Consider the following 26,496-nt stretch of genomic DNA (forward strand, 5'->3'; position numbering starts at 1 on the left):
TAGGAGCAGTATTATCGTAGTTATATTCTTGTACATAAGGGGCAGTATTATAGTAGTTATATTCTTGTACATAGGGGCAGTATTATAGTAGTTATATTCTTGCACATAGGAGCAGTATTATAGTAGTTATATTCTTGTACATAGGGGCAGTATTATAGTAGTTATATTCTTGTACATCGGGGGGAGTATTATAGTAGTTATATTCTAGTACATAAGAGCAGTATTATAGTAGTTATATTCTTGTACATAGGGGCAGTATTATAGTAGTTATATTCTTGTACATCGGGGGGAGTATTATAGTAGTTATATTCTAGTACATAGGAGCAGTATTATAGTAGTTATATTCCTGTACATAGGAGCGGTATTATAGTAATTATATTCTTATACATAGGGAGCAGTATTATAGTAGTTATATTCTTGTACATAGGGGCAGTATTATAGTAGCTATATTCTTATACATAGAGGGCAGTATTGTAGTAGTTATATTCTTGTACATAGAGGGCAGTATTGTAGTAGTAGTAGTAGTAGTAGTAGTAGTAAGAGTAGTATTATACTGACCCCGCTGCCTCCTCATCACCGAAGCTACCGCCTCACCAACACCGGAGCTCCTGCAACCTACTGTCTCCTTCCCCATAATCCTGTAGAATGTAAGCCCGCAAGGGCAGGGTCCTCTTCCCTCTGAACCAGTCTGTCATTGTTAGTTTGTTTACTGTAAGTGATATCTGTAACTTGCATGTAACCCCTTCTCATGTACAGCACCATGGAATTAATGGTGCTATATAAATAAATAATAATAATATTCTTGTACATAGAGGGAAGTATTATAGGAGTATTATTCTTATACATAGGAGCAGTATTATACTAGTTATATTCTTGTACATAGGGGCAGTATTATAGTAGTTATATTCTTGTACATAGGAGCAGTATTATAGTAGTTATATTCTTGTACATAGGAGCAGTATTATAGTGGTTATATTCTTGTACATAGGAGCAGTATTATAGTACTTATATTCTTGTACATAGGAGCAGTATTATAGTAGTTATATTCTTGTACATAGGAGCAGTACTATAGTAGTTATATTCTTGTACATAGGGGCAGTATTATAGTGGTTATATTCTTGTACATAGGGGCAGTATTATAGTAGTTATATTCTTGTACATAGGAGCAGTATTATAGTGGTTATATTCTTGTACATAGGAGCAGTATTATAGTAGTTATATTCTTGTACATAGGGGCAGTATTATAGTAGTTATATTCTTGTACATAGGAGCAGTATTATAGTAGTTATATTCTTGTACATAGGAGCAGTATTATAGTGGTTATATTCTTGTACATAGGGGCAGTATTATAGTAGTTATATTCTTGTACATAGGAGCAGTATTATAGTGGTTATATTCTTGTACATAGGAGCAGTATTATAGTAGTTATATTCTTGTACATAGGGGCAGTATTATAGTAGTTATATTCTTGTACATAGGAGCAGTATTATAGTAGTTATATTCTTGAACATAGGGGCAGTATTATAGTAGTTATATTCTTGCACATAGGAGCAGTATTATAGTAGTTATATTCTTGTACATAGGGGCAGTATTATAGTAGTTATAATCTTGTACATAGGAGCGGTATTATAGTAGTTATATTCTTATAAATAGGGGCAGTATTATAGCGGTTCTATTCTTGTACATAAGGGGCAGTATTATAGTAGTTATATTCCTGTACATAGGAGTGGTATTATAGTAGTTATATTCTTGTACATAGGAGCGGTATTATAGTAGTTATATTCTTGTACATAGGGGCAGTATTATAGTAGTTATATTCTTGTACATAGAGGGCAGTATTATAGTAGTTCTATTCTTGTACATAGGAGCAGTATTATAGTAGTTATATTCCTGTACATAGGAGCGGTATTATAGTAGTTATATTCTTGTATATAGGGGCAGTATTATAGGAGTTTTATTCTTATACATAGGAGCAGTATTATAGTAGTTATATTCTTGTACATAGGGGCAGTATTATAGTAGTTATATTCTTGCACATAGGAGCAGTATTATAGTAGTTATATTCTTGTACATAGGAGCAGTATTATAGTAGTTATATTCCTGTACATAGGAGCAGTATTATAGTAGTTATATTCTTGTATATAGGGGCAGTATTATAGGAGTTTTATTCTTATACATAGGAGCAGTATTATACTAGTTATATTCTTGTACATAGTCTTGTACATAGGGAGTAGTATTATAGTAGTTATATTCTTGTACATAGGAGCAGTATTATTGTAGTTATATTCTTGTACATAGGGGCAGTATTATCGTAGCTATATTCTTGTACATAGGAGCAGTATTATAGTAGTTATATTCTTGTACATAGGGGCAGTATTATAGTAGTTATATTCTTGTACATAGGAGCAGTATTATAGTGGTTATATTCTTGTACATAGGAGCAGTATTATCGTAGTTATATTCTTGTACATAGGAGCAGTATTATAGTAGTTATATTCTTGAACATAGGGACAGTATTATAGTAGTTATATTCTTGCACATAGGAGCAGTATTATAGTAGTTATATTCTTGTACATAGGAAGCAGTATTATAGTAGTTATATTCTTGTACATAGGAGCAGTATTATAGTAGTTATATTCTTGTACATAGGAGCGGTATTATAGTAGTTATATTCTTGTACATAGGAGCAGTATTATAGTAGTTATATTCTTATAAATAGGAGCAGTATTATAGTAGTTATATTCTTGTACATAGGATCAGTATTATAGTAGTTATATTCTTATAAATAGGGGCAGTATTATAGTGGTTCTATTCTTGTACATAAGGGGCAGTATTATAGTAGTTATATTCCTGTACATAGCAGTATTATAGTAGTTATATTCTTGTACATAGGAGCAGTATTATAGTAGTTATATTCTTGTACATAGGAGCAGTATTATAGTAGTTATATTCTTATAAATAGGAGCAGTAGTATAGTAATTATATTCTTGTACATAGGAGCGGTATTATAGTAGTTATATTCTTGTACATAGGAGCAGTATTATAGTAGTTATATTCTTGTACATAGGGGCAGTATTATAGTAGTTATATTCTTGTACATAGAGGGCAGTATTATTGTAGTTATATTCTTGTACATAGGAGCAGTATTATAGTAGTTATATTCTTGTACATAGAGGGCAGTATTATTGTAGTTATATTCTTGTACATAGGGGCAGTATTATAGTAGTTATATTCTTGTACATAGAGGGCAGTATTATTGTAGTTATATTCTTGTACATAGGGGCAGTATTATAGTAGTTATATTATTGTACATAGGGGCAGTATTATAGTAGTTATATTCTTGTACATAGAGGGCAGTGTTGTGGACTCTGTTTTTGGGCTCCCTCTGGTGGTTACAACTGGTACTGGGTGACTTTGGTGGGTTGCGGTCTCTGGTTTCCACCTGTCCATCAGAGGCTGGGTGTTTCCTATTTAACCTGGCTTTCCTGTCATTCCCTTGCCGGCTATCAATGTATCAGTGTGTCTCTGTTACCTTTGCTACCTGCTCCTAAAGCCTTCAAGACAAGCTAAGTCTGGATTTCCCTGTTTCATGTTTGTTTTCATGTTTTTTAGTCCAGCTTGCAGATATGTAATTCCCTGTGGCTGGTTGCTCTAGTGGGCTGAAATTACCACTCATTTACCATGAGTTGGCACATGAGTTTAAGTAATTTCAGGATGGTATTTTGAAGGGTTTTTAAGCTGACCGCGCAGTTCACCTTTTGTATCCTCTGCTATCTAGCTTTTAGCGGGCCTCATTTTTGCTGAATCTATTTTCATAACTACGTTTGTGCCTTCCTCTCATTTCACCGTCATTATATGTGGGGGGCTGCTATTTCTGTGGGTACATTTCTCTGGAGGCAAGCGAGGTCTGTTATTCTTCTGATAGGGGAAGCTAGATCTCCGGCTGGCGCGAGGCGTCTAGAGTCCCCCCAGGAACGCTCCCCGGCTGCTGCTAGTTGTGAGTTGAGGTTCAGGATCGCGGTCAGCTCAGGTTCCATCACCCTAGAGCTCGTCCTGTTTTTTGCCTGTGTTCTGTTGTTCAGATTCCCTGCCATTGGGAACATGACAGAGCAGTATTATAGTAGTTATAATCTTGTACATAGGAGCAGTATTATAGTAGTTATATTCTTGTACATAGGGGCAGTATTATAGTAGTTATATTCTTGTACATAGGAGCAGTATTATAGTAGTTATATTCTTGTACATAGGGGGCAGTATTATAGTAGTTATATTCTTGTACATAGGAGCAGTATTATAGTAGTTATATTCTTGTACATAGGGGCAGTATTATAGTAGTTATATTCTTGTACATAGGAGCAGTATTATAGTAGTTATATTCTTGTACATAGGGGTAGTATTATAGTAGTTATATTCTTGTACATAGGAGCAGTATTATAGTAGTTATATTCTTGTACATAGGAGCAGTATTATAGTAGTTATATTCTTGTACATAGGAGCAGTATTATAGTAGGTATATTCTTGTACATAGGGGGCAGTATTATAGTAGGTATATTCTTGTACATAGGGGGCAGTATTATAGTAGTTATATTCTTGTACATAGGAGCAGTATTATAGTAGTTATATTCTTGTACATAGGAGCAGTATTATAGTAGTTATATTCTTGTACATAGGAGCAGTATTATAGTAGTTAAATTCTTGTACATAGGAGCAGTATGATAGTAGTTATATTCTTGTACATATGAGCAGTATTATAGTAGTTATATTCTTGTACATAGGGGCAGTATTATAGTAGTTATATTCTTGTACATAGGAGCAGTATTACAGTAGTTATATTCTTGTACATAGGGGCAGTATTATAGTAGGTATATTCTTGTACATAGGGGCAGTATTATAGTAGTTATAATCTTGTACATAGAAGCAGTATTATAGTAGTTATATTCTTGTACATAGGAGCAGTATTATAGTAGTGATATTCTTGTATATAGGGGCAGTATTATAGTAGTTATATTCTTGTACATAGGGGCAGTATTATAGTAGTTATATTCTTGTACATAGGCGCAGTATTATAGTAGTTATATTCTTGTACATAGGGGCAGTATTATAGTTGTTATATTCTTGTACATAGGAGCAGTATTATAGTAGTTATATTCTTGTACATAGGGGCAGTATTCTTGTAGTTATATTCCCTATAGAGCCCTAATGTAGAAGAATATGGTGACTGTATTGTGGTATCAATGACTATATTTGCTTTGTACCGTTGTATTATTTATTTACCATATCAGTGTTTTCAGTGTCATGCTGTGACAGTTTCATTTGCTCTTTCTTTGTGATATTATTTGCTGTTTGTACGAGTGATTATTAGATTTACACCACCATATTTAGACCAGCACTTATATCAGGGCAGATTGTTTGGGGAAAGATGTTAACACATAAACTTTCATGGAATTATAGTGTTGATTATAAAGCTATTTCGTGATACAGTGCATTGTATTGATGAGGGAGAGTATCTAGGCCGTTCTTGTGTTCTAAAACGCTTTTTTCATATAGGTATCTACAGTAATTCAGTAGAAGATTAAAAACTAATGTAACCAGCAAGTCCAAATAACTCCTCAAACTCATTGCACCATGTCCAGCACCTTGGAGTATTTTCCTGGCTCTATATTACTACCCCTGAATCACACAGAAGTAACATGCACAATCTCCCACATTCAATGTTGAAATGCTATTATTTGTGTATTTTAATATCTGTTGAACTTTTTTCTGTAATGATGCAAATGTCCAGCAGGTGGCAGCACAGCACAGCAGACCAAGACTGGTAGAAAATAGACACGGATTCATCATTTGATTAAAGAATATTTATCAACTGTTATAATACAGAACTGAAAACAGGAAAGTCCAGGAAATCTTTTTTTTTCCGTTAGTATATTTCTTTTTAATTTTTTTTAATTTTTTTTTTTTACAAAATATACAAAAAAAAATAGTTTTAACCGCTTCTTCCAAGGTGTTTACATGCTCATAACACATGATGAAGCTCCCTGATTTGTAGGTCTCATGCGTCTACAGTATCTTATAAGCCATTACCGTCCCATAACCAGATGGGAACAATCTCGAATAAATCTGCTACATTCTGAGAGAAGGACCTTTAAGTAGTGGACAGCAGATGGTTAGTGGTGCTAGAGTCTATTGAGCCCTATGAGGCCAAGTTCCCCTATAGCGGTTGGGACTTGGACATTTTTTTTTGGCATTGTTTTTATTTATTTTTTTATTTATTTTAATTTATTTTTATTTCCAGACCAAATTATTATTATTTTTTTTAATTCATTGATTTTTGGCAAAAAAAAAATCCAACACAAATAGAGAATGTGTCCCTCTGGGTCACAATCGCTCTAAGGGAACCGCGCCTTACAGTGTATAAATGCATTTCACATCTTCATGACTGTGACCCAAACTTTTATCTCTACCCCCCTCCTCCCTCCCCCCATTTGGCTCATCTAAATATTTTGTAAACAGTTGAAACTTTTTTGAAACAAAATGATACTTTGTAACACGAAGGGAACGAGCGGCTCTTCTAGGTCTGTTCTGTCACTGAGGACCAATCCTTGGAAATTTCAGGGGGAACATAAAGAATAGGAAAAGATCCTGCTCGGGACTTAAAACCACACAAAAACTTTTGGGCTGAAGTTTTTGCCAATAACTTCCAAAAAGTTGGAATTGTTTGCAGTAAATTTGTGAGAACAGGTCCAAATGTTGAGTTTCAATGTGAAACATGTTGTCTGGAGCGAAACTGGAGGATTCCAAAAAAAGATCCTGAACATTTGGCTGGATCCAAAATAAAAAGGTAGACGAAATAGGCAGCTGCCTAGGGCATCAATGAGAGAGGGGCGCCGGATACCTACTTTATAAAAAACAATAATGCTTCTGACAGAAATCGGACAGTGAAGAAGAGGAGCTGCAGCAAGCTGGCGGGCACTAATAAAAAAATATGGTAGGGTGCCAAGGTGAGCCTGCATTGGGAACTGTCGGCCATTTTTGGGGGGGACACATCATGTGGGCGAAATATTGCTTAGCAGTGGATGGATTTGTCTTGAATTCTTTTAAAGGATTTTTTTTGGGGGTGGCTACAGATTTTCCAGAATGTAGGCTCCTATCTGGGGGTGATTGGCACGTCTCTTGTGGCTACTCACACACCACTTTGTGCTTTTTGTAGGCACAGCTCGATATGTACTCAGCTTTGGGGGTATTTACATGTAATTTGTTAAATTTAGGCTTACTTGATGTAAAAATATTGAGAATCCTTGTTCCAGAAAATTTTAGGTGTTAAAGGGTTTATCCCAACTTTATGTATTGCCGATACATGGGGGTCTGATTGCTGGGGCCCCCACTAATCCAGGGGATAAAATGCTGTTATATCAGGCAGTGTCAGTCTATGGAAAGAAATCCTCAAACGTCCCTTTTTTTTTAGAGGGTGTGAACACTTTTGCAACCATTTTTATTCCTCCTTTATTGCAAAAAAATTAAGTCATTTTGCAATAGTTTTTTTTTTTTTTTTAAATCTCTTAGCGTTTGTGTGCAGCTTTTTATTTACATGCATTCTATGTGTCTCCATGGTGACAGACTACAAACGTGCGGTCTGTAGTCTGATCCTGTGTCGTATAGAAGGGGCAGAAGGTGTAGGGTGACCTATGACTTCAAGATCAAACTATACGCGGAATCTTTACACAGGAGATTTTAACATCAAGACGACTTGCAACATTGTTTCCTTTTATATGCACAGAAAAAAAAATGTATGCAAAAGTATTCATACCCTTTATTGCTACATTTCTGCCAGTACGTTGATATACGCTTGTTATTCGGGACGAACTCTGATGCATAATAGTTGACGCAAGGTCATGGTGGATCCCAGTAAGTGCTCGGTGTAAGACTCCGGCTCGGTGACGACAGCTGGTGCTAATGTTTCTGCAGTGTCTTCGTGTCTCCCGTTCCCTCGACTGCATTGTACTGCAGCCAGGGACACTGATGTTTGAGAGTCGCAATGCTTCACAGACCCGGCTGCCTCGCCAGCATAGAGGGAAATGCAGAGAGCCGTATAGAAACATCCGTCCTGAGGGGAGAACTTCATGCTACTTCATGGGCAGAGGCCAAATAAAAAGGACATAATATGTACAAAAACCACAAAAAACTCATAAAACTCTGAAATTCTAGAGGGTAGAATAATAAACAATTCACAGTTCCTTCGCCTCATCAGCTCATCGGTGGAAACTGTATTTCTGGAAATGGGTTACGTAAATTCATTGAGCAATTCGGACCCTTGGAGATGGGATAGGGGCAAATCTAAAATTGTAGACGGTAGTCGTTAGGATTAGTTCTGCAAAGGGAAAATGGACAATGGTTATTCCCACAACGTTCCTAATTCTCACCTAAAACGCTATATTCCCGTGTCATGAAGACAACCCCATCTGGGACCACCACAACCCGCGAAGCTGCTCATGGGCAACCAAAAATTGTTAACCCCATGGAGAAGACTTTCTTTTTAGGATAGGTCACGCATATCAAGATTGATGGAGTCTAAGCTCTCACCACCACTGATGAAGGAATGTTTAACCTGGAGGGTTCTCTTCACTCAGCTCGTGAACCTTCAGCCATCACTGATCTGACGTTGATGGCGAATTCTAAGGACAGGTCAAGACTGTGTCATCTAAGAAAACTCCTTTATTCCACTCAACGATGACGTGAGAATGAGAATGATAACTTGGGGTCTTTCAACATTCGGGAATGACCCTAGATTATCCTAAAATATTAATATGCTGCTGTTTTGGAACACCGGGTTGAAGGGACTCGCTCTATGAGCCAAAAAGGAGAGATGTCTATGAGAGCGGCTCCAGAGTCAACGTAGATCCTTCAAAGTTATGATGCCACGATGAGTTGGTGACAATTCGGCCACCTCTTTATTTTCACTAAACCTTCTAGGATATCATGGCTTAGGTTAATCAAAAAGTTACAGGAGGACCTTCCATTGAAGAGTTAAAATGGGCCAAGAAAGGGTGTCTAGAATCTGCCTTGGTCCACCATCTTCCTGAAGCAATCAATTTGTCATTCCGATAGGATTGTTGCAAAAATTTTGGAAAATCCATTTCTGGAATTCCAATTGACGTAGCGAAGAAATGTACCCATGGTGGAGGGCAACCCGCTACTAGATCAATGTGAGAATTGTGGTGGTCCCGACTTCAGTCCCAGGTTGTCCCTTCTCAGCTGATAACTTTTCCAGACCTTTATTTGTCCAAAAATGTCCAACGCCGCCATAATTTAGTTGCCTTCGGTGGTACAAAGTATCAAAGTTTCCGGTCACGTTATATCTATGCATTAAAAAAAAAACAATCTGGGCATTCTTTTTTTTTTCGTTTTCTTTTTTTTTGTTTTGTTTTTTATCGTATTTTTTTTTTTTACCAATATCACTCAAGAAACAGGATTTCATGCGGCAGGCCGGGCGGCATCTCAAAACATTATGCAAGATGCAGGGAACCGAGTTTTATAATTTTATTTTTTTTTATATTTTTTTTTTTTAATTTTAATTACTGACTGCTGAGACCCAATGAACAATCAGAGAGTCACTGGGGAGGGTGTACAGAAAACGTACTCAGGCATCGCCCGTTACCCACCCCCACCCATGTTTAGTGGGTGCCCAGCACCCATATAGTAACACTAAGAAGAAAGGAACTTATCAAATCCATTGAAGTGAACCTGTCCGGTGTTATTATGGCCAGAAACGGCCTCCATAACTATCCAGCGCTGCTCTTGTGCTCACTCTCTCAGTCTTTCTTACACTCATCGGTGGCCTGATTTTGCTACAATAATAAGTGTAAAGACGACTTGCACTCTTTCTAAATTACTGCACTATAGAGAGGGAGGTGGAGATGACGTCAGGCTTTATCCATCCAATATTGATTTATGTCCCAAGACTTTTTAAATCCTGCTCATGCGCCGTTGACATCCACATCCGGTGCATGCACAATGATGTGTTTTCCTTGCTCATAAAGTGCATGGACAAATCCAGGAGAACAGCATTACAATTATTGTGCATGCAGCAGTAGACATCATTTGCGCATGTGCAGGATTTAAGATACTGGACATGATGTTCCCCATCATTAGAGTTGTCCATCAAGCCATAGTAAGGACACAGCACTCTTCATCCACCCAATATCAACTGATGTCCCAAGCCTTTCTAAAACTCTTTGAAAGAGTCGTAGACATCTACGTCTGGCGCATGATCAGGATTTAAGAGACTGGACATGATGTACCCAACTATTGGGGGCGTCCATCAAGCTATAGTAAGGACACAGCACTCTTCATTCACCCAATATCAACTGATGTCCCAAGCCTTTCTAAAATTCGATGAAAGGGTCCTAGACATCTACGTCTGGCGCATGCGCAGGATTTGAGAGACTGGGCATGATGTACCCCATCATTAGAGATATCTATCAAGCCATAGTAAGGACACAGCACTCTTCATCCACCCAATATCAACTGATGTCCCAAGAATTTCCAAAATTCTGTGAAAGGGTCCTAGACATCTACGTCTGGCGCATGCCCAGGATTTGAGAGACTGGGCATGATGTACCCCATCATTAGAGATATCTATCAAGCCATAGTAAGGACACAGCACTCTTCATCCACCCAATATCAACTGATGTCCCAAGCCTTTCCAAAAATCTGTGAAAGGGTCGTAGACATCTACGTCTGGTGCATGCGCAGGATTTGAGAGACTGGGCATGATGTACCCCATCATTAGAGATATCCATCAAGCCATAGTAAGGACACAGCACTCTTCATCCCCTCAATATCAACTGATGTCTCAAGCCTTTCCAAAATCCTGTGAAAGGGTCGTAGACATCTACGTCTGGCGCATGCGCAGGATTTGAGAGACTGGGCATGATGTACCCCATCATTAGAGATATCCATCAAGCCATAGTAAGGACACAGCGCTTTTCGTCCCCTCAATATCGACTGATGTCCTAAGCCTTTCTGAAATCCTGCAAATAACTTGTTGACATCAATGTCCGGCGCATGCGCAATGAGGATGCTTGTGTTTTTCTTGCTTGTGTACTGCATAGATAAATCCAGAAACAAAAAAATCACCACAAGTAGACATCATGGCCACATGCACTGGATTTAAGAGACTGGGCATGATATAGTCCATCATTAGGGATGGCAATCAAGTCACAGTAAGGGCACAGCATTCTTCATCCATCCAATATCGCTTGATGTCCTAACCTTTTCTGAAATCCTGCATATGCGCCGTTGACATCTACTTTCGGTACATGCACAATAACACAGTCGGAGTTTTTCTTGCTTGTGCAATGCATGGATAAATTCAGGGAAAGTACATCACAATTTACTGCGCATGCGCAGGATTTCAGGCACTGATCATGATGCAGTCTGTCATTAGGGTAAGGCCACAGCTAGCTTGACTTTTGGTCTCTACAACTTCTTGACTTGGAACCTGGAAATTTGCCACAAGTTACCTTTACACTACTTCAAGCCATTGCTATGGCTAAGAAACATTGATGGAGGCAATAAAGGACAGCACTGGCTGTTGGTGGTGGAGGCAGTTTGGGGGTCAATAACTAATACTTAACAGGTTCCCTTTAATGAGAAATCTGTCTGGTACAAGAACTATGAGCAAGTGCAACTTCTGACCCCAATTATTGTATTAATCAAACCAAATGTTTTACCCAACCCCCCAATAAAAATAGTGGTAACCATACATTTTATAGATTACTACCATGCAAGCCATACATACCCACATTAGTGTGCTGCCAAGCATTCCACCCCATAGGTGGCTGGCACATCGAATGCCGCAAAGCTTTGCTTTAAATATTGAGTTTCGGTTTTCAAGTCATTAAGAAGGTATATGCACCCCTGGTAATATTAGAACTATTATTAGAAACATTCTTCCTCGGCCAAAATGCATATATTTTTTTTTTGTAGAGGACATATGGAAAATTCGAAAATGGATGCATGGATTACTTTGAAGATATTTTTCTCTATTTCCAAAATATTTGAATAACTCCCCCTCCCTCGACTAACGTACCCATAATATATTAGTGAAGGGATAAATCAGGGTATAGGCAGCACCTGTCTGGAACCCATTACCGTGCCGGTGAGTTAATGCTTTACTATAACAATGCAGCAGTTGGTTAATTGACATCATATTTCGAAAGGGAAACAAAACTGAACAGTGAAAAACACATTTATGGAACATTTGGATAAAATTATAACTGGGATTAAAAAGAACGACCATCAGATAAACTATTGACCTATGGAAATTTTTGCAAAATAAATTCACTCGTTGGAATCCTGGACCCAGTCGGTTCAACTCGGACAGTGAGTAAGAATGGTGGTAAATTGAATAATGAAGGAGACCAGTCACCAGGACGGGTGATACCCTCATAAAAACTGAATTGATGGGCAAAAAGGCCACCAAAAAATAACTCCAAAGGGCCAATAGACCCATGATTCTTTATAAACAGCAGAGGTACCAATATAGGCTTTACTCAATGGTAGAGTGGTTGCCAATTTGGCAATGGATTCCCCAGATTGCACAATTGGGTGGCCCAATTTAATGTTCTCAATAGTATCCACTTGTTTAGTATTATTAGCGTAACTGGGGTCAAGTTACCAATACCCAACACTAAATGTGGCCATAGACATTAGATTTTAATTTCCAGAAGGATTCCAACATCTCCCTCTGGGAAAAAAATAATCGGAGAACTTTAACCCAATCTACTTTTGTCTCCCCAAGAGGTAAGGACCTAACATAGAAACTAGATGCTTGTTCGGCAAGACCGAGGCATGTTCATGGCCATAAATAGCGATCATGGGATTCTATCAAGGATTTTGACATTGGAAACCTAAAAGATGAAAATCTTATCTTGGAGATATCTAGAGAGAGGTATAGAACATATAACACCTTTGAACAAAAGTTTTTTCAACATGGCAAAGTTTGGCTTTTGTATATATAATGCGGTAACTCTGTAGAAATCAATTATCAGGCACATAACTCTGGAGATCCAGTATTTCAACCAAGGGTCCACTTCGAATGGATGTTTTCCCCCTTTTTTCCGTTGTCACTTGGATGGACTTGCAGCATAAGGAAACTTAAGTGTTCCTTATAGGTTGACTTCACCCACTAAATAATGGTAATACATGATAGCTTCAGCTCTTGTCTGGGTCAGAAGACAGGAGTTGAATTCTAACACTCAACGCTGAGGCTGGTTGACCCATAGGTGCTCATGTAGGACAAACACTAGAATATGCTGCATTTAGTGGACCAAAGAGATCTCAATTCCTTGCCATTCATTTATAATTATATTCCCCTGGAAACTCTGTAAGGCCCCAAGATCACATCACCAGGATGGAACCTTCTGAAGACCTTGGCAAATTTCTTAAAAAATTCTTCCATAGTTCATATAATTCATCTCACGTGGATAACCCCTCGCTTCCTGAGAAATGGTGGAACTAAAGGTTCACGCATGGTCTAGAACAGAAGCTGAAAGACCATGATAGGACATCTAGTTCTAAAACCGCCTAAACCAAGTTCCATATAAAAAGAAATATATAAAAAAAAATAACAGTGGGAATTTTTGTTGGAGAAAATACGTGAATACATTTGCCAAACACGATACGATGGTCTAGTTTTCGAACGTTGACACAATGATGACTAGAGAGCCCCTAAAAAATAATCAAGTACTGCTAAAAAATATTCTTCACACATAATAAATTCTGTAAAAGAATGCAAAAGAGGTTCTAACATCTCAAAGTATGACCAAATGATTCAAGGAGGAAAAAAAATCTAGATCTTTGAACTGATGCAGTTTATGGGATCTTGAGGGATCTTTCCATGATGAAGTCCTTCTGTGTTGGGGGGAATTGTACAATGTTTCGGACACTTGGATGTTCTGCCATGTAGATGAGTATGGTAAGGTAACATGAATAAAGTGCTGGAGTGATTTGGGATTTAGATGATTATTTCATTAGCTGGTAACTTGTAGGGTGGTGGAGAAAGGGTGAGTATAGGCAGGGAGGGGGCTCGTTAGCACCATCTTCAATGAACAAGATATCTGGTTGGATTCCAAGCAAGGTGGATGTTACAAAAATTAAGCCTCTAATGGGGCTTCTTCGTGTGAGTGAGATGAGCTGAACGAGAGTACGGGAGGCACATATGTTATTCTGTGTTGGAAGCCCCGGGGCTGTGCTTGGCACTACAAGGACAAGTTCTAATCTCGGGAATACCGTCCACACTTCGTCTGTTTAATCCTTGTCTTAGGGTACGTCTGCTCTCACAAGAGCAAATTACCGACCTCTTCCAGTCGGAGATTGCCTGGATGAAAGGAAGGAACAGAGAAGCACACGTGATGTTCTTTCATCCCACATGCTAACACAACTCTTCTTTGCCCCAAGATGACTTTAGGCTCTTTCTATACCAGCGACCCCGCTCTACTCTGAGCCGGTATCATGACTGGTACAGCACCTATCCTTTCTAACGTGGCTTGGCTCACAGCGTAAGACCTAGTTTGAGACGGTTTAGCTTTTCTGCCAACCGTACCGTTGCTTCTACCTCCATTCTTTGGAGAAGGGGCTGTGTTAGCGGTCACCACCAATGTCTTTGGAGGACCTGAAGAAGGTTGTCCACCATTAGCATAGGTTGGTCTTGAGTGACCTGTGACTGATCGAGCAGAGGGTTGGCGGCAACCATTGCAGTTGTAATGGACGTAAGAACCGGTGTTAAAATTGGACTTGGAGTTACTCCAGTAGTGACCGTTGTAGGTGTTCGTGTTGGTGGACGTAAGTGTGTCATGCTCAGAGGAGGAGGCATCGGGGTGAAAGACTTTGGTAGACAATGAGCACTTTGGAGGAAGATCGTCCTCTCTAGAAAGATAAGAAAAGCAAGATATAAATAGTTGGGCTTGACTTCATCATAAATCATCTTCAGTTTGGCATTATATTGGTACAATGACCATAATAGGCTGTTAGCGCGGGCAACAACATAACGTTCTTCTGGCAGCATAGCTCAATGTCAGGCAGCGGCTGCAAAAGCAAATACCGGCTGTAACTCGTAAGAGAAGAACAAAGCAAATGTCCCACATGCCCAATGCCCCAAGGACTTTCCACCATTATGCAAACCCATAGTAGATCCAAGTCTATGACTGAGTGTGAAGACAAATAAGACATGGCCTGGTAACACAGACAAGCTGAAGATGTCACCCCTCCATCATACCTGATCTCATTTGGCATTTCATCTTCCTCTTCTTTGTGCCTGTTCCTCCAGTAGAACAACCCAACAGCCACCACGACTAAACAGATGACCAGCACCAAGATTCCCCCAGCGATGGCTCCGGCTATAAGACTCATGCTCTGGTGCTGGGCTAAGGACATAAGAAAGACTGTTACCACAGTATTGGTACACAAAGGGGAACTGATGATGAGGAGAAAAGGCTCATTAAAGGGATAGTCCAACTTCACATAGAAGCCGTCAGGGCGATCAGCTGATCACCATAATCTGGATGATATGGACACCTGTGATCAGCAGAAGGAAGCAAATAAATGGATGACCAAGCAATACACGGTCTCTCCACGCGGGAGCTACTCTGCCCATCTGTTAGCCTTTCCAACAGTCGGTATAAAAGGGGGCACTCCTCCTACAACTCCATTGTAGATATAGTAGTTGACCACTGGCCCAGCAGGATTGTTTTATTAACCTACTAAACACCACGAATATTATTAAATATTACAAAACCTAATAAAATGATTATTAACCAACGAGCCACCAGAAATACTATTAATACAATACGTAATATATTAATTACTAACCCACTAGGAATATTATTACTTTATTATTAAATACTAACCCACTATCCACAAGGAATATTATTATTAAATATTTAATATGCTAATTAGGGATATTATAATCTACTTCATAATCGGGTAATTTTTCATTTTTGAGTTTCCCTTTTGGAGACAAGTGATCGGAGACAATTTTAACTCACTAGAATTCAGATATAAAAATCAAACCACTAAACCAACAGGGCTAATAAGCTAAAACTACTGGGTCACCGTCTATTATCCAGACATGGTTATATTTAGGTGCTAAAATCCAAGAGTTATAGATTTTAACAATTAGTACAATCAGTTTTCCATTAAATGTCCTGTAGGTGACCAGGGATGTTTTTTTATTAACCACCAGACTACCAGTATTTATGTCCAACTTTTAAACAGAGGTTTAATCTTATTAAGAAAAACTTACGTGCAACAACTTGCAGGTCTAGAAGGCAGGTTCGGGCACCCATGAGATTGGATGATACACACTGATATCGCCCTGAGGATGCAGTGCTTATGTTCTTTAGTAGGATAGTACCTTGAAACTGGTCTGAAAATGAAATAATATATGAGAAAGTGCTGCACTCGGACTCTAAGTACTGGTCCTAAAGTCAGTAGCGTCAACCAGGCAATCCCCACATGTACTCAGCCTGGCTAGTAGCTGTAAATCATTCAGCTGCTGCGATGAAAACTAAATCTCCGAGCAGTCATAAATATTCGGAGACCACCCGAGCGTGCTCTGGAAAACCCGAGCAACGAGTATACTCACTCATCACTAGAAATGATGCCCTATCCTGCAAATAGGGGGAAACTTCCAAACTTGGTACAACCTCATAAAGAATTGAATTGTGCATAGATGCTGATACAGTTGAAAGCAGTGATGGAGGAGAGAGCGTCCTGTGACACTTCCACTCCCATCTCTCTCCCCTCTGCCTGTGACTCAGCGCGTGCCAGCAGGGGGGCTAATGAGACATGGAGACGCTCTGCAGAAGCCAGAGCAGAGAGGGAAGGAGGAAGAGAGGTAAATAGTGTGTGTGTGTGTGTGAGTGTGTGTGTGTGTGTAGGGAATGAGGAGGAGAGGGAAATAGTGTGTGTCTGCTGAACAATACTTTTGTTGGGGGCTGCATTATACTGTGTGGAGGGGGCTGCACTATACTGTGTATGTGGGGGGGCTGCATTGTACTTTGTGGAGGGCAGCAATATACTGTGTGTGGGGGCTGCACTGTGTGTGGGGGCTGCACTATACTGTATGTGGGGGGACTGCACTATACTGTGTGTGGAGGGCGGCATAATACTGTGAGTGGGGAGGCTGCATTACACTGTGTGTGAAGGGGGCTGCACTATACTGTGTATGTGGGGGCTGCATTGTACTGTGTGTGGGGGCGGCACTGTGTGTGGGGGGGACTGCACTATACTGTGTGTGGGGGCTGCATTATACTGTGTGTGGGGGCTGCATTATACTGTGTGTGTGGGGGAGCTACACTATACCGTGTGTGTGTTCGTGGGGGGGCTGCATTATACTGTGTAGGGCTGCATTATACTCTGAGGGGGCTGCTTTATACTCTGGGGAGGCTGCATTATACGCTGAAGGGGCTGCATTATACTGTGTGTGTGGGGGCTGCATTATACTGTGTGTGTGCTTGTGGGGGGGCTGAATTATACTGCGTGGGGTGAAGTCTGCATTAAACTGTATGCGCCCTGCCTACAGCAGTCTATGTCTCACGTATGTCACTATCAACAGCAGTCTATGTCTCACGTATGTCACTAGCTGCAGCAGTCTATTTCTACAGTATGTCACTAGCTGCAGCAGTCTATTTCTACAGTATGTCACTAGCTGCAGCAGTCTATTTCTCACGTATGTCACTAGCTGCAGCAGTCTATTTCTACAGTATGTCACTAGCTGCAGCAGTCTATTTCTCATGTATCTATCTCAATAGCTGCAGCTGTCTATTTCTCATGTATGTCACTAGATACAGCAGTCTATTTCTCACGTATGTCACTAGCTGCAGCAGTCTATTTCTTAAAGCTACGGCACACATTTCACAGGAGTCTCCACTACATGCGGCCACTGACTACGATCAATTACAAAATAAAGGCGCCCTGAATTAATAAGCATTATTATTCCTCCGCCGCTCTCCGCACCTCTCAGAATATGGGAGACACTTAAATCATGAGGTCCAGTAGGAAATGAGTAACGACAATGTGAGTCATTACTCGCTGGATCTCCGAGATGATTTATGATACAGCAAAACTCATTAATTTTGTGCTTTGCAAGCTACGTCTCTGTCAGCAAAATCCAGACAAGTGAAAAAGTCGAAAGGACTGAAGGGTGATACTACTGAGACAAATACAGGAGGGTGTCGAGACTTTTGCAATTAATTTATTGTATCAATGAAGTGCATCAACTGAATAAAATAAAGCAAATAGTCTAAACAGAAAATCTATTGTTTTCATTATACAGCTCCTGTGATCACTGAAGCTCCTGTTCTTCCACTTCAGCTGTCAATAAATGGCGGCCGTAACTCGTGGACTTCAGGCTTACAGTTGTGCTCAAAAGTTTACATACCCCGGCAGAATTTTTGCTTTCTTGGCCTTTTTTCAGAGAATATTAATGATAACACGAAAACTTTATCTCCACTCATGGTTAGTGGTTGGGTGAAGCCATTTATTGTCAGACTACTGTGTTTTCTCTTCTTAACCCCTTCATGACCCAGCCTATTTTGGCCTTAATGACCTTGCCGTTTTTTGCAATTCTGACCAGTGTCCCTTTATGAGGTAATAACTCAGGAACGCTTCAACGGATCCTAGCGATTCTGAGATTGTTTTTTCGTGACATATTGAGCTTCATGTTAGTGGTAAATTTAGGTCGATAATTTCTGAGTTTATTTGTGAAAAAAACGGATATTTGGCGAAAATTTTGAAAATTTCGCAATTTTCACATTTTGAATTTTTATTCTGTTAAACCAGAGAGTTATGTGACACAAAATAGTTAATAAATAACGTTTCCCACATGTCTACTTTACATCAGCACAATTTTGGAAACACATTTTTTTTTTGCTAGGAAGTTATAAGGGTTAAAATTTGACCAGTGATTTCCCATTTTTACAACAAAATTTACAAAACCATTTTTTTTAGGGACCACCTCACATTTGAAGTCAGTTTGAGGGTTCTATATGGCTGAAAATACCCAAAAGTGACACCATTCTAAAAACTGCACCCCTCAAGGTGCTCAAAACCACATTCAAGAAGTTTATTAACCCTTCAGGTGTTTCACAGCAGCAGAAGCAACATGGAAGGAAAAAATGAACATTTAACTTTTTAGTCACAAAAATGATCTTTTAGCAACAATTTTTTTATTTTCCCAAGGGTAAAAGGAGAAACTGGACCACGAACGTTGTTGTCCAATTTGTCCTGAGTACGCTGATACCTCATATGTGGGGGTAAACCACTGTTTGGGCGCACGGCAGGGCTCGGAAGGGAAGGAGCGCCATTTGACTTTTTGAATGAAAAATTGGCTCCAATCTTTAGCGGACACCATGTCGCGTTTGAAGAGCCCTCGTGTGCCTAAACATTGGAGCTCCCCCACAAGTGACCCCATTTTGGAAACTAGACCCCCCAAGGAACTTATCTAGAAGCATAGTGAGCACTTTAAACCCCCAGGTGCTTCACAAATTGATCCGTAAAAATGAAACAGTACTTTTTTTTCACAAAAAAATTATTTTAGCCTCAAGTTTTTCATTTTCACATGGGCAACAGGATAAAATGGATCATAAAATTTGTTGGACAATTTCTCCTGAGTACACTGATACCTCACATGTGGGGGTAAACCACTGTTTGGGCACATGGTAAGGCTCGGAAGGGAAGGAGCGCCATTTGACTTTTTGAATGAAAAATTGGCTCCAATCTTTAGCGGACACCATGTCGCGTTTGAAGAGCCCTCGTGTGCCTAAACATTGGAGCTCCCCCACAAGTGACCCCATTTTGGAAACTAGACCCCCCAAGGAACTTATCTAGAAGCATAGTGAGCACTTTAAACCCCCAGGTGCTTCACAAATTGATCCGTAAAAATGAAAAAGTACTTTTTTTTCACACAAAATTTCTTTTAGCCTCAATTTTTTCATTTTCACATGGGCAACAGGATAAAATGGATCCTAAAATTTGTTGGGCAATTTCTGCTGAGTACGTTGATACCTCATATGTGGGGGTAAACCACTGTTTGGGTGCACGGCAAGGCTCGGAAGGGGAGGCGTGCCATTTGACTTTTTGAATGGAAAATTAGCTCCAATCGTAAGCGGACACCATGTCGCGTTTGGAGAGCCCCTGTGTGCCTAAACATTGGAGCTCCCCTACAAGTGACCCCATTTTGGAAACTAGACCCCCCAAGGAACTTATCTAGATGCATAGTGAGCACTTATAACCCCCAGGTGCTTCACATAAGTTTATAACGCAGAGCCGTGAAAATAAAAAATAATTTTTCTTTCCTCAAAAATGATTTTTAGCCCAGGATTTTTTAATTTTCCAAGGGTAATAGGAGAAATTGGACCCCAAATGTTGTTGTCCAGTTTGTCCTGAGTACGATGATACCCCATATGTGGGGGTAAACCACTGTTTGGGCACACGGCAGGGCTCGGAAGGGAAGGCACGCCATTTGGCTTTTTGAATGGAAAATTAGCTCCAATCATTAGCGGACACCATGTCACGTTTGGAGAGCCCCTGTGTGCCTAAACATTGGAGCTCCCGCACAAGTGACCCCATTTTGGAAACTAGACCTCCCAAGGAACTAATCTAGATGTGTGGTGAGCACTTCGAACCCCCAAGTGCTTCGCAGAAGTTTATAACGCAGAGCCGTGAAAATAATAAATGTGTTTCCTTTCCTCAAAAATATTTTTTTAGCCCAGAATTTTTTATTTTTGCAAGGGTAACAGGAGAAATTGGACCCCAAAAGTTGTTGTCCAGTTTCTCCTGAGTACGCTGATACCCCATATGTGGGGGTAAACCACTGTTTGGGCACATGCCGGGGCTCGGAAGGGAAGTAGTGACGTTTTGGAATGCAGACTTTGATGGAATGGTCTGCGGGCGTCACATTGCATTTGCAGAGCCCCTGATGTGCCTAAACAGTAGAAACACCCCACAAGTGACCCCATTTTGGAAACTAGACCCCCCAAGGAACTTATCTAGATGTGTGATGAGCACATTGAACCCCCAAGTGCTTCACAGAAGTTTACAACGCAGAGCCGTGAAAATAAAAAATCATTTTTCTTTCCTCAAAAAAGATGTTTTAGCAAGCAATTTTTTATTTTCACAAGGGTAACAGGAGAAATTGGGCCCCAATGTTTGTTGCCCAGTTTGTTGTGAGTACAGTGATACCCCATATGTGGGGGTAAACCACTGTTTGGGTGCACGTCAGGGCTCGGAAGGGAAGTAGTGACATTTGAAATGCAGACTTTGATGGAATGGTCTGCGGGCGTCACGTTGCATTTGCAGAGCCCCTGATGTGCCTAAACAGTAGAAACACCCCACAAGTGACCCCATTTTGGAAACTAGACCCCCCAAGGAACTTATCTAGATGTGTGATGAGCACGTTCAACCCCCAAGTGCTTCACAGAAGTTTACAACGCAGAGCCGTGAAAATAAAAAATCATTCTTCTTTCCTCAAAAATTATGTCTTAGCAAGTAATTTTTTATTTTTGCAAGGGTAACAGGAGAAATTGGACCCTAACAGTTGTTGCCCAGTTTGTCCCGAGTACGCTGGTACCCCAAATGTGGGGGTAAACCACTGTTTGGGCACACGTCGGGGCTTGGAAGGGAGGGAGCACCATTTGACTTTTTGAATGCAAGATTGGCTGGAATCAATGGTGGCGCCATGTTGCGTTTGGAGACCCCTGATGTGCCTAAACAGTGGAAACCCCTCATTTCTAACTTCAACACTAACCCCAACACACCCCTAATCCTAATCCCAACTGTAGCCATAACCCTAATCCCAACCCTAACCCCAACACACCCCTAACCACAACCCTAACCCCAACACACCCGTAACCCTAATTCCAACCCTAATCCTAACCCTAATCCGAACCCTAACCCTAATCCCAACCCTAACCACAACTGTAACCCCAACACACCCCTAACCCTATCCGTAACCCTAACCACAAGCCTAATCTTAACCCTATTTCCAACCCTAGCCCTAATTCCAACCCTAACCCTAAGGGTATGTGCCCACGTAGCGGATTCGTGTGAGATTTTTCCGCACGACTTTTGAAAAATCTGCAAGTAAAAGGCACTGCGTTTTACCTGCGGATTTACAGCAGATTTTCAGTGTTTTTTTGTGCGGATTTCACCTGCGGATTCCTATTGAGGAACAGGTGTAAAACGCTGCGGAATCCGCACAAAGAATTGACATGCTGTGGAAAATACAACGCAGCGTTTCTGCACGGAATTTTCCGCACCATGGGCACAGCGGATTTGGTTTTCCAAAGGTGTACACGGTACTGTAAACCTGATGGAAAACTGCTACGAATTCGCAGCGGCCAATCCGCTGCGGATCCACGGCCAATCCGCTGCGGATCCGCGGCCAATCCGCTGCGGATCCGCGGCCAATCCGCTGCGGATCCGCATCCAATCCGCTGCGGATCCGCGGCCAATCCGCTGCGGATCCGCGGCCAATCCGCTGCGGATCCGCAGCCAAATCCGCACATGCCATAACCCTAACCCTACCCCTAACCCTAACCCTACCCCTAACCCTAACCCTACCCGTAACCCTAACCCTAGTTCTAACCCTAACCCTAGTTCTAACCCTAACCCTAGTGGAAAAAAAATATATATATATTTTCTTTATTTTATTATTATCCCTATCTATGGGGGTGATAAAGGGGGGGGTTTATTTATTATTTTTTTTATTTTGATCGCTGTGGTAGAACCTACCACAGCGATCAAAATGTACTTGAATGGAATCTGCCGGCGGGCGTACTGAGCATGCGCCCGCCATTTTGGAAGATGGCGGCGCCCAGCGAGGAGACGGCCGGACACCGGGAGGATCGGTAAGTATGAAGGGGTGGTGGGGGGGTGGATTGGAGCACAGGGGGGGTGATCGGACCACAGGGGGGAGCGGACAGCAGGACGGGGGAGCGGGCAGGAGCACGGGGCAGCGCAGCACAGGACGGAGGGGACCGGACCCCATAACGGAGGACTGGGGGGGCGATCGGTGGGGTGGGGGGGCTCACATCAGTATTTCCAGCCATGGCCGATGATATTGCAGCATCGGCCATGGCTGGATTGTAATATTTCACCTGTTTTTTAGGTGAAATATTACAAATCGCTCTGATTGGCAGTTTCACTTTCAACAGCCAATCAGAGCGATCGTAGCCACGGGGGGTGTAGCCACCCCCCCTGGGCTGAAGCACCACTCCCCCTGTCTCTGCAGATCGGGTGAGATTGGAGTTAACCCTTTCACCCGATCTGCAGGAGCGCGATCATTCCATGACGCATACGCTGCGTCATAGGTCGCATTGGCACCGACTTTCATGACGCAGCGTATGCGTCAAAGGTCGTGAAGGGGTTAAATCATAACGACAACCCAAAACATCCAAATGACCCTGATCAAAAGTTCACACTCCCCATTTCTTAATGCCGTGTATTGCCCCCTCTAACATCAATGACAGCTTGTAGTCTTTTGTGGTAGTTGTGGATGAGATTCTTTATTTTCTCAGATGGTAAAGCTGCCCACTCTTCTTGGCATAAAGCCTCCAGTTCCTGTAACTTCCTGGGCAGTCTAGCATGAACTACGCGCTTGAGATCTCCCCAGAGTGGCTCAATGATATTGAGGTCAGGAGACTGAGATGGCCACTCCAGAACCTTCACTTTGTTCTGCTGCAGCCAATGACAGCTCGACTTGGCCTTTTGTTTTGGATCATTGTCATGTTGGAACGTCCAGATATGTCCCATACACAGCTTCTGGACTGATGAGTGCAAATTTGCCTCCAGTATTTGCTGATAACGTGCTGCATTCATCTTTCCTTCAACTTTGACCAAGTTCCCTGTGCCTTTGTAGCTCACACATCCACAAAACATCGGCGATCCATCTCCATGCTTTATAGTAGGAATGGTGTTCCTTTCGTCATAGGCCTTGTTGACCTCTCTCCAAATGAAACGTTTATGGTTGTGGCCAAAAAGTTCAATTTTGGACCCATCACTCCAAATTACCTTGTTCCAGAGGTTTTGAGGCTTGTCTCTGTGCTGTTTTGTGTATTGTAGGTGAGATACTTTGTGGCATTTGCGTAGTAATGGCTTTCTTCTGGCGACTCGACCATGCAGCCCATTTTTCTTCAAGTGCCTCCTTATCATGCATCTTGAAACATCCACACCCCTGGTTTTCAGAGAGTCCTGTATTTCAGCTGATGTTATTTGTTGTTTTTTCTTTGCATCCCAAACAATTTTCCTAGCAGTTGTGGACAACATTTTTGTTGGACTACCTGACCGTGGTTTTGTTTTTAGAGAGCCCCTGATTTACCATTTGTTAATCACAGTGTGAACGCTGCTGACTGGCATTATCAATCCCTTGGATATATTTTTGTATCCCTTTCCTGGTTTATACAGTTCAACTATCTTTTTCCGTAGATTCGTTGACAATTCTTTTGCTTTCACAATCCAGAAATATCAGTGGCTGGATGAAAGATGCAAGAGTCTGTCTGGATCCCAGAAACTCACTCAGCTTTCATGCACACACACTGATTATAAGCAAACAGGTCACAAGTGAAGATGTTCCCTTTAGTAGGCATTCAGCCCCATTTGTATCAACTTCTGTGCATGTTATCAGGCCAAAATCACCAGGGGATGTAAACTTTTGATCAGGGTTATTCGTATATTTTGGGTTGTCATTATGATTTAAAAAGAGAAAACACAGTAGTCTGACAATAAATGGATTCACCCAACCACTAACCATGAGTGAAGAAAAAGGTCTGGTGTTATCATTCATATTCTCTGAAAAAAGGCCAAGAAAGCAAAAATTCAGATGGGGTATGTAAACTTTTGAGCACAATTGTATCTTCAGTATTGTAAGGTGGAGTTCCCCTTTAAGTCCAAGCACTCACCTTGAATCGCTGATGCAGGAAGGACGGGATTGTTATCCACTTTCTGCCATAAATATGTCGGTCTGGGAATTCCTTCCTCCGAGCTGCAAGTCAGAGTGACATCACTCCCAATATCCAGGGATCCCTGAATGTTGCAGAGGGGTTCAGAGGGAGGCACTGGAGAAAGTGCACAATACACAATCACTGTGAGTCCGAAATGTATCAACTGCATGTGAATGGTAAGAAGTGGACAGGAAATGGATAGGCTGCATTCTCAGTGATGTCACTGCTCTCTAGTGAATGGATAGGCTGCATTCTCAGTGATGTAACCGCTCTCTAGTGATGGATAGGCTGCTTTCTCAGTGATGTCACTGCTCACTAGTGATGGAAAGGCTGCATTCTCAGTGATGTAACCGCTCTCTAGTGAATGGATAGGCTGCATTCTCAGTGATGTCACCGCTCTCTAGTGAATGGATAGGCTGCATTCTTTGTGATGTAACCGCTCTCTAGTGAATGGATAGGCTGCATTCTCTGTGATGTAACCGCTCTCTAGTGAATGGATAGGCTGCATTCTCAGTGATGTCACCGCTTTCTAGTGATGGATAGGCTGCATTCTTTGTGATGTAACCGCTCTCTAGTGATGGATAGGCTGCATTCTCAGTGATGTCACCGCTCTAGTGATGGAAAGGCTGCATTCTCTGTGATGTAACCGCTCTCTAGTGATGGATAGGCTGCATTCTCAGTGATGTCACAGCTCCCTAGTGATGGATAGGCTGCATTCTCTGTGATGTCACTGCTCTCTAGTGATGGATAGGCTGCATTCTCTGTGATGTCACTGCTCTCTAGTGATGGATAGGCTGCATTCTCAGTGATGTCACCGCTCTCTAGTGATGGATAGGCTGCTTTCTCAGTGATGTCACTGCTCACTAGTGATGGAAAGGCTGCATTCTCTGTGATGTAACCGCTCTCTAGTGATGGATAGGCTGCATTCTCAGTGACGTCACAGCTCTCTAGTGATGGATAGGCTGTATTCTCTGTGATGTCACTGCTCTCTAGTGATGGATAGGCTGCATTCTCAGTGATGTCACCGCTCTCTAGTGAATGGATAGGCTGCATTCTCAGTGATGTCACCGCTCTCTAGTGAAAGGATAGTTCGCATTCTCAGTGATGTCACCGCTCTCTAGGGAATGGATAGGCTGCATTCTCAGTGGTGTCACTGCTCTCTAGTGATGGATAGGCTGCATTCTCAGTGATGTCACCGCTCTCTAGTGATGGATAGGCTGCATTCTCAGTGATGTCACCGCTCTCTAGTGATGGATAGGATGCATTCTCAGTGATGTCACCGCTCTCTAGTGATGGATAGGCTGCATTCTCAGTGATGTCACCGCTCTCTAGTGATGGATAGGATGCATTCTCAGTGATGTCACCGCTCTCTAGTGATGGATAGGATGCATTCTCAGTGATGTCACCGCTCTCTAGGGAATGGATAGGCTGCATTCTCAGTGGTGTCACTGCTCTCTAGTGATGGATAGGCTGCATTCTCAGTGATGTCACCGCTCTC

At 41.3% G+C, this 26,496-nt stretch overlaps 1 protein-coding gene across 1 annotated transcript in view; it reads right to left on the bottom strand.

The window, feature by feature from the left end:
* Positions 1 to 5,905: 5,905 nt before the first annotated feature.
* IGSF11 (immunoglobulin superfamily member 11) overlaps positions 5,906 to 26,496 on the bottom strand; it is a 281,076-nt gene continuing 260,485 nt past the window's right edge. The window contains exons 4-7 of the mRNA XM_077293715.1: positions 24,957 to 25,112; positions 16,301 to 16,423; positions 15,275 to 15,422; positions 5,906 to 14,925 (exon numbers count right to left, since the gene is read on the bottom strand). Of these exons, the coding sequence (XP_077149830.1) occupies positions 14,475 to 14,925; positions 15,275 to 15,422; positions 16,301 to 16,423; positions 24,957 to 25,112 (878 nt within the window). The 3' untranslated portion in view covers positions 5,906 to 14,474. The remainder of the gene's footprint in view (positions 14,926 to 15,274; positions 15,423 to 16,300; positions 16,424 to 24,956; positions 25,113 to 26,496) is intronic.

This window comes from Ranitomeya variabilis, chromosome 3 (genome assembly GCF_051348905.1).
Source record: "Ranitomeya variabilis isolate aRanVar5 chromosome 3, aRanVar5.hap1, whole genome shotgun sequence".
Taxonomy (NCBI): Eukaryota; Metazoa; Chordata; class Amphibia; order Anura; family Dendrobatidae; genus Ranitomeya; species Ranitomeya variabilis.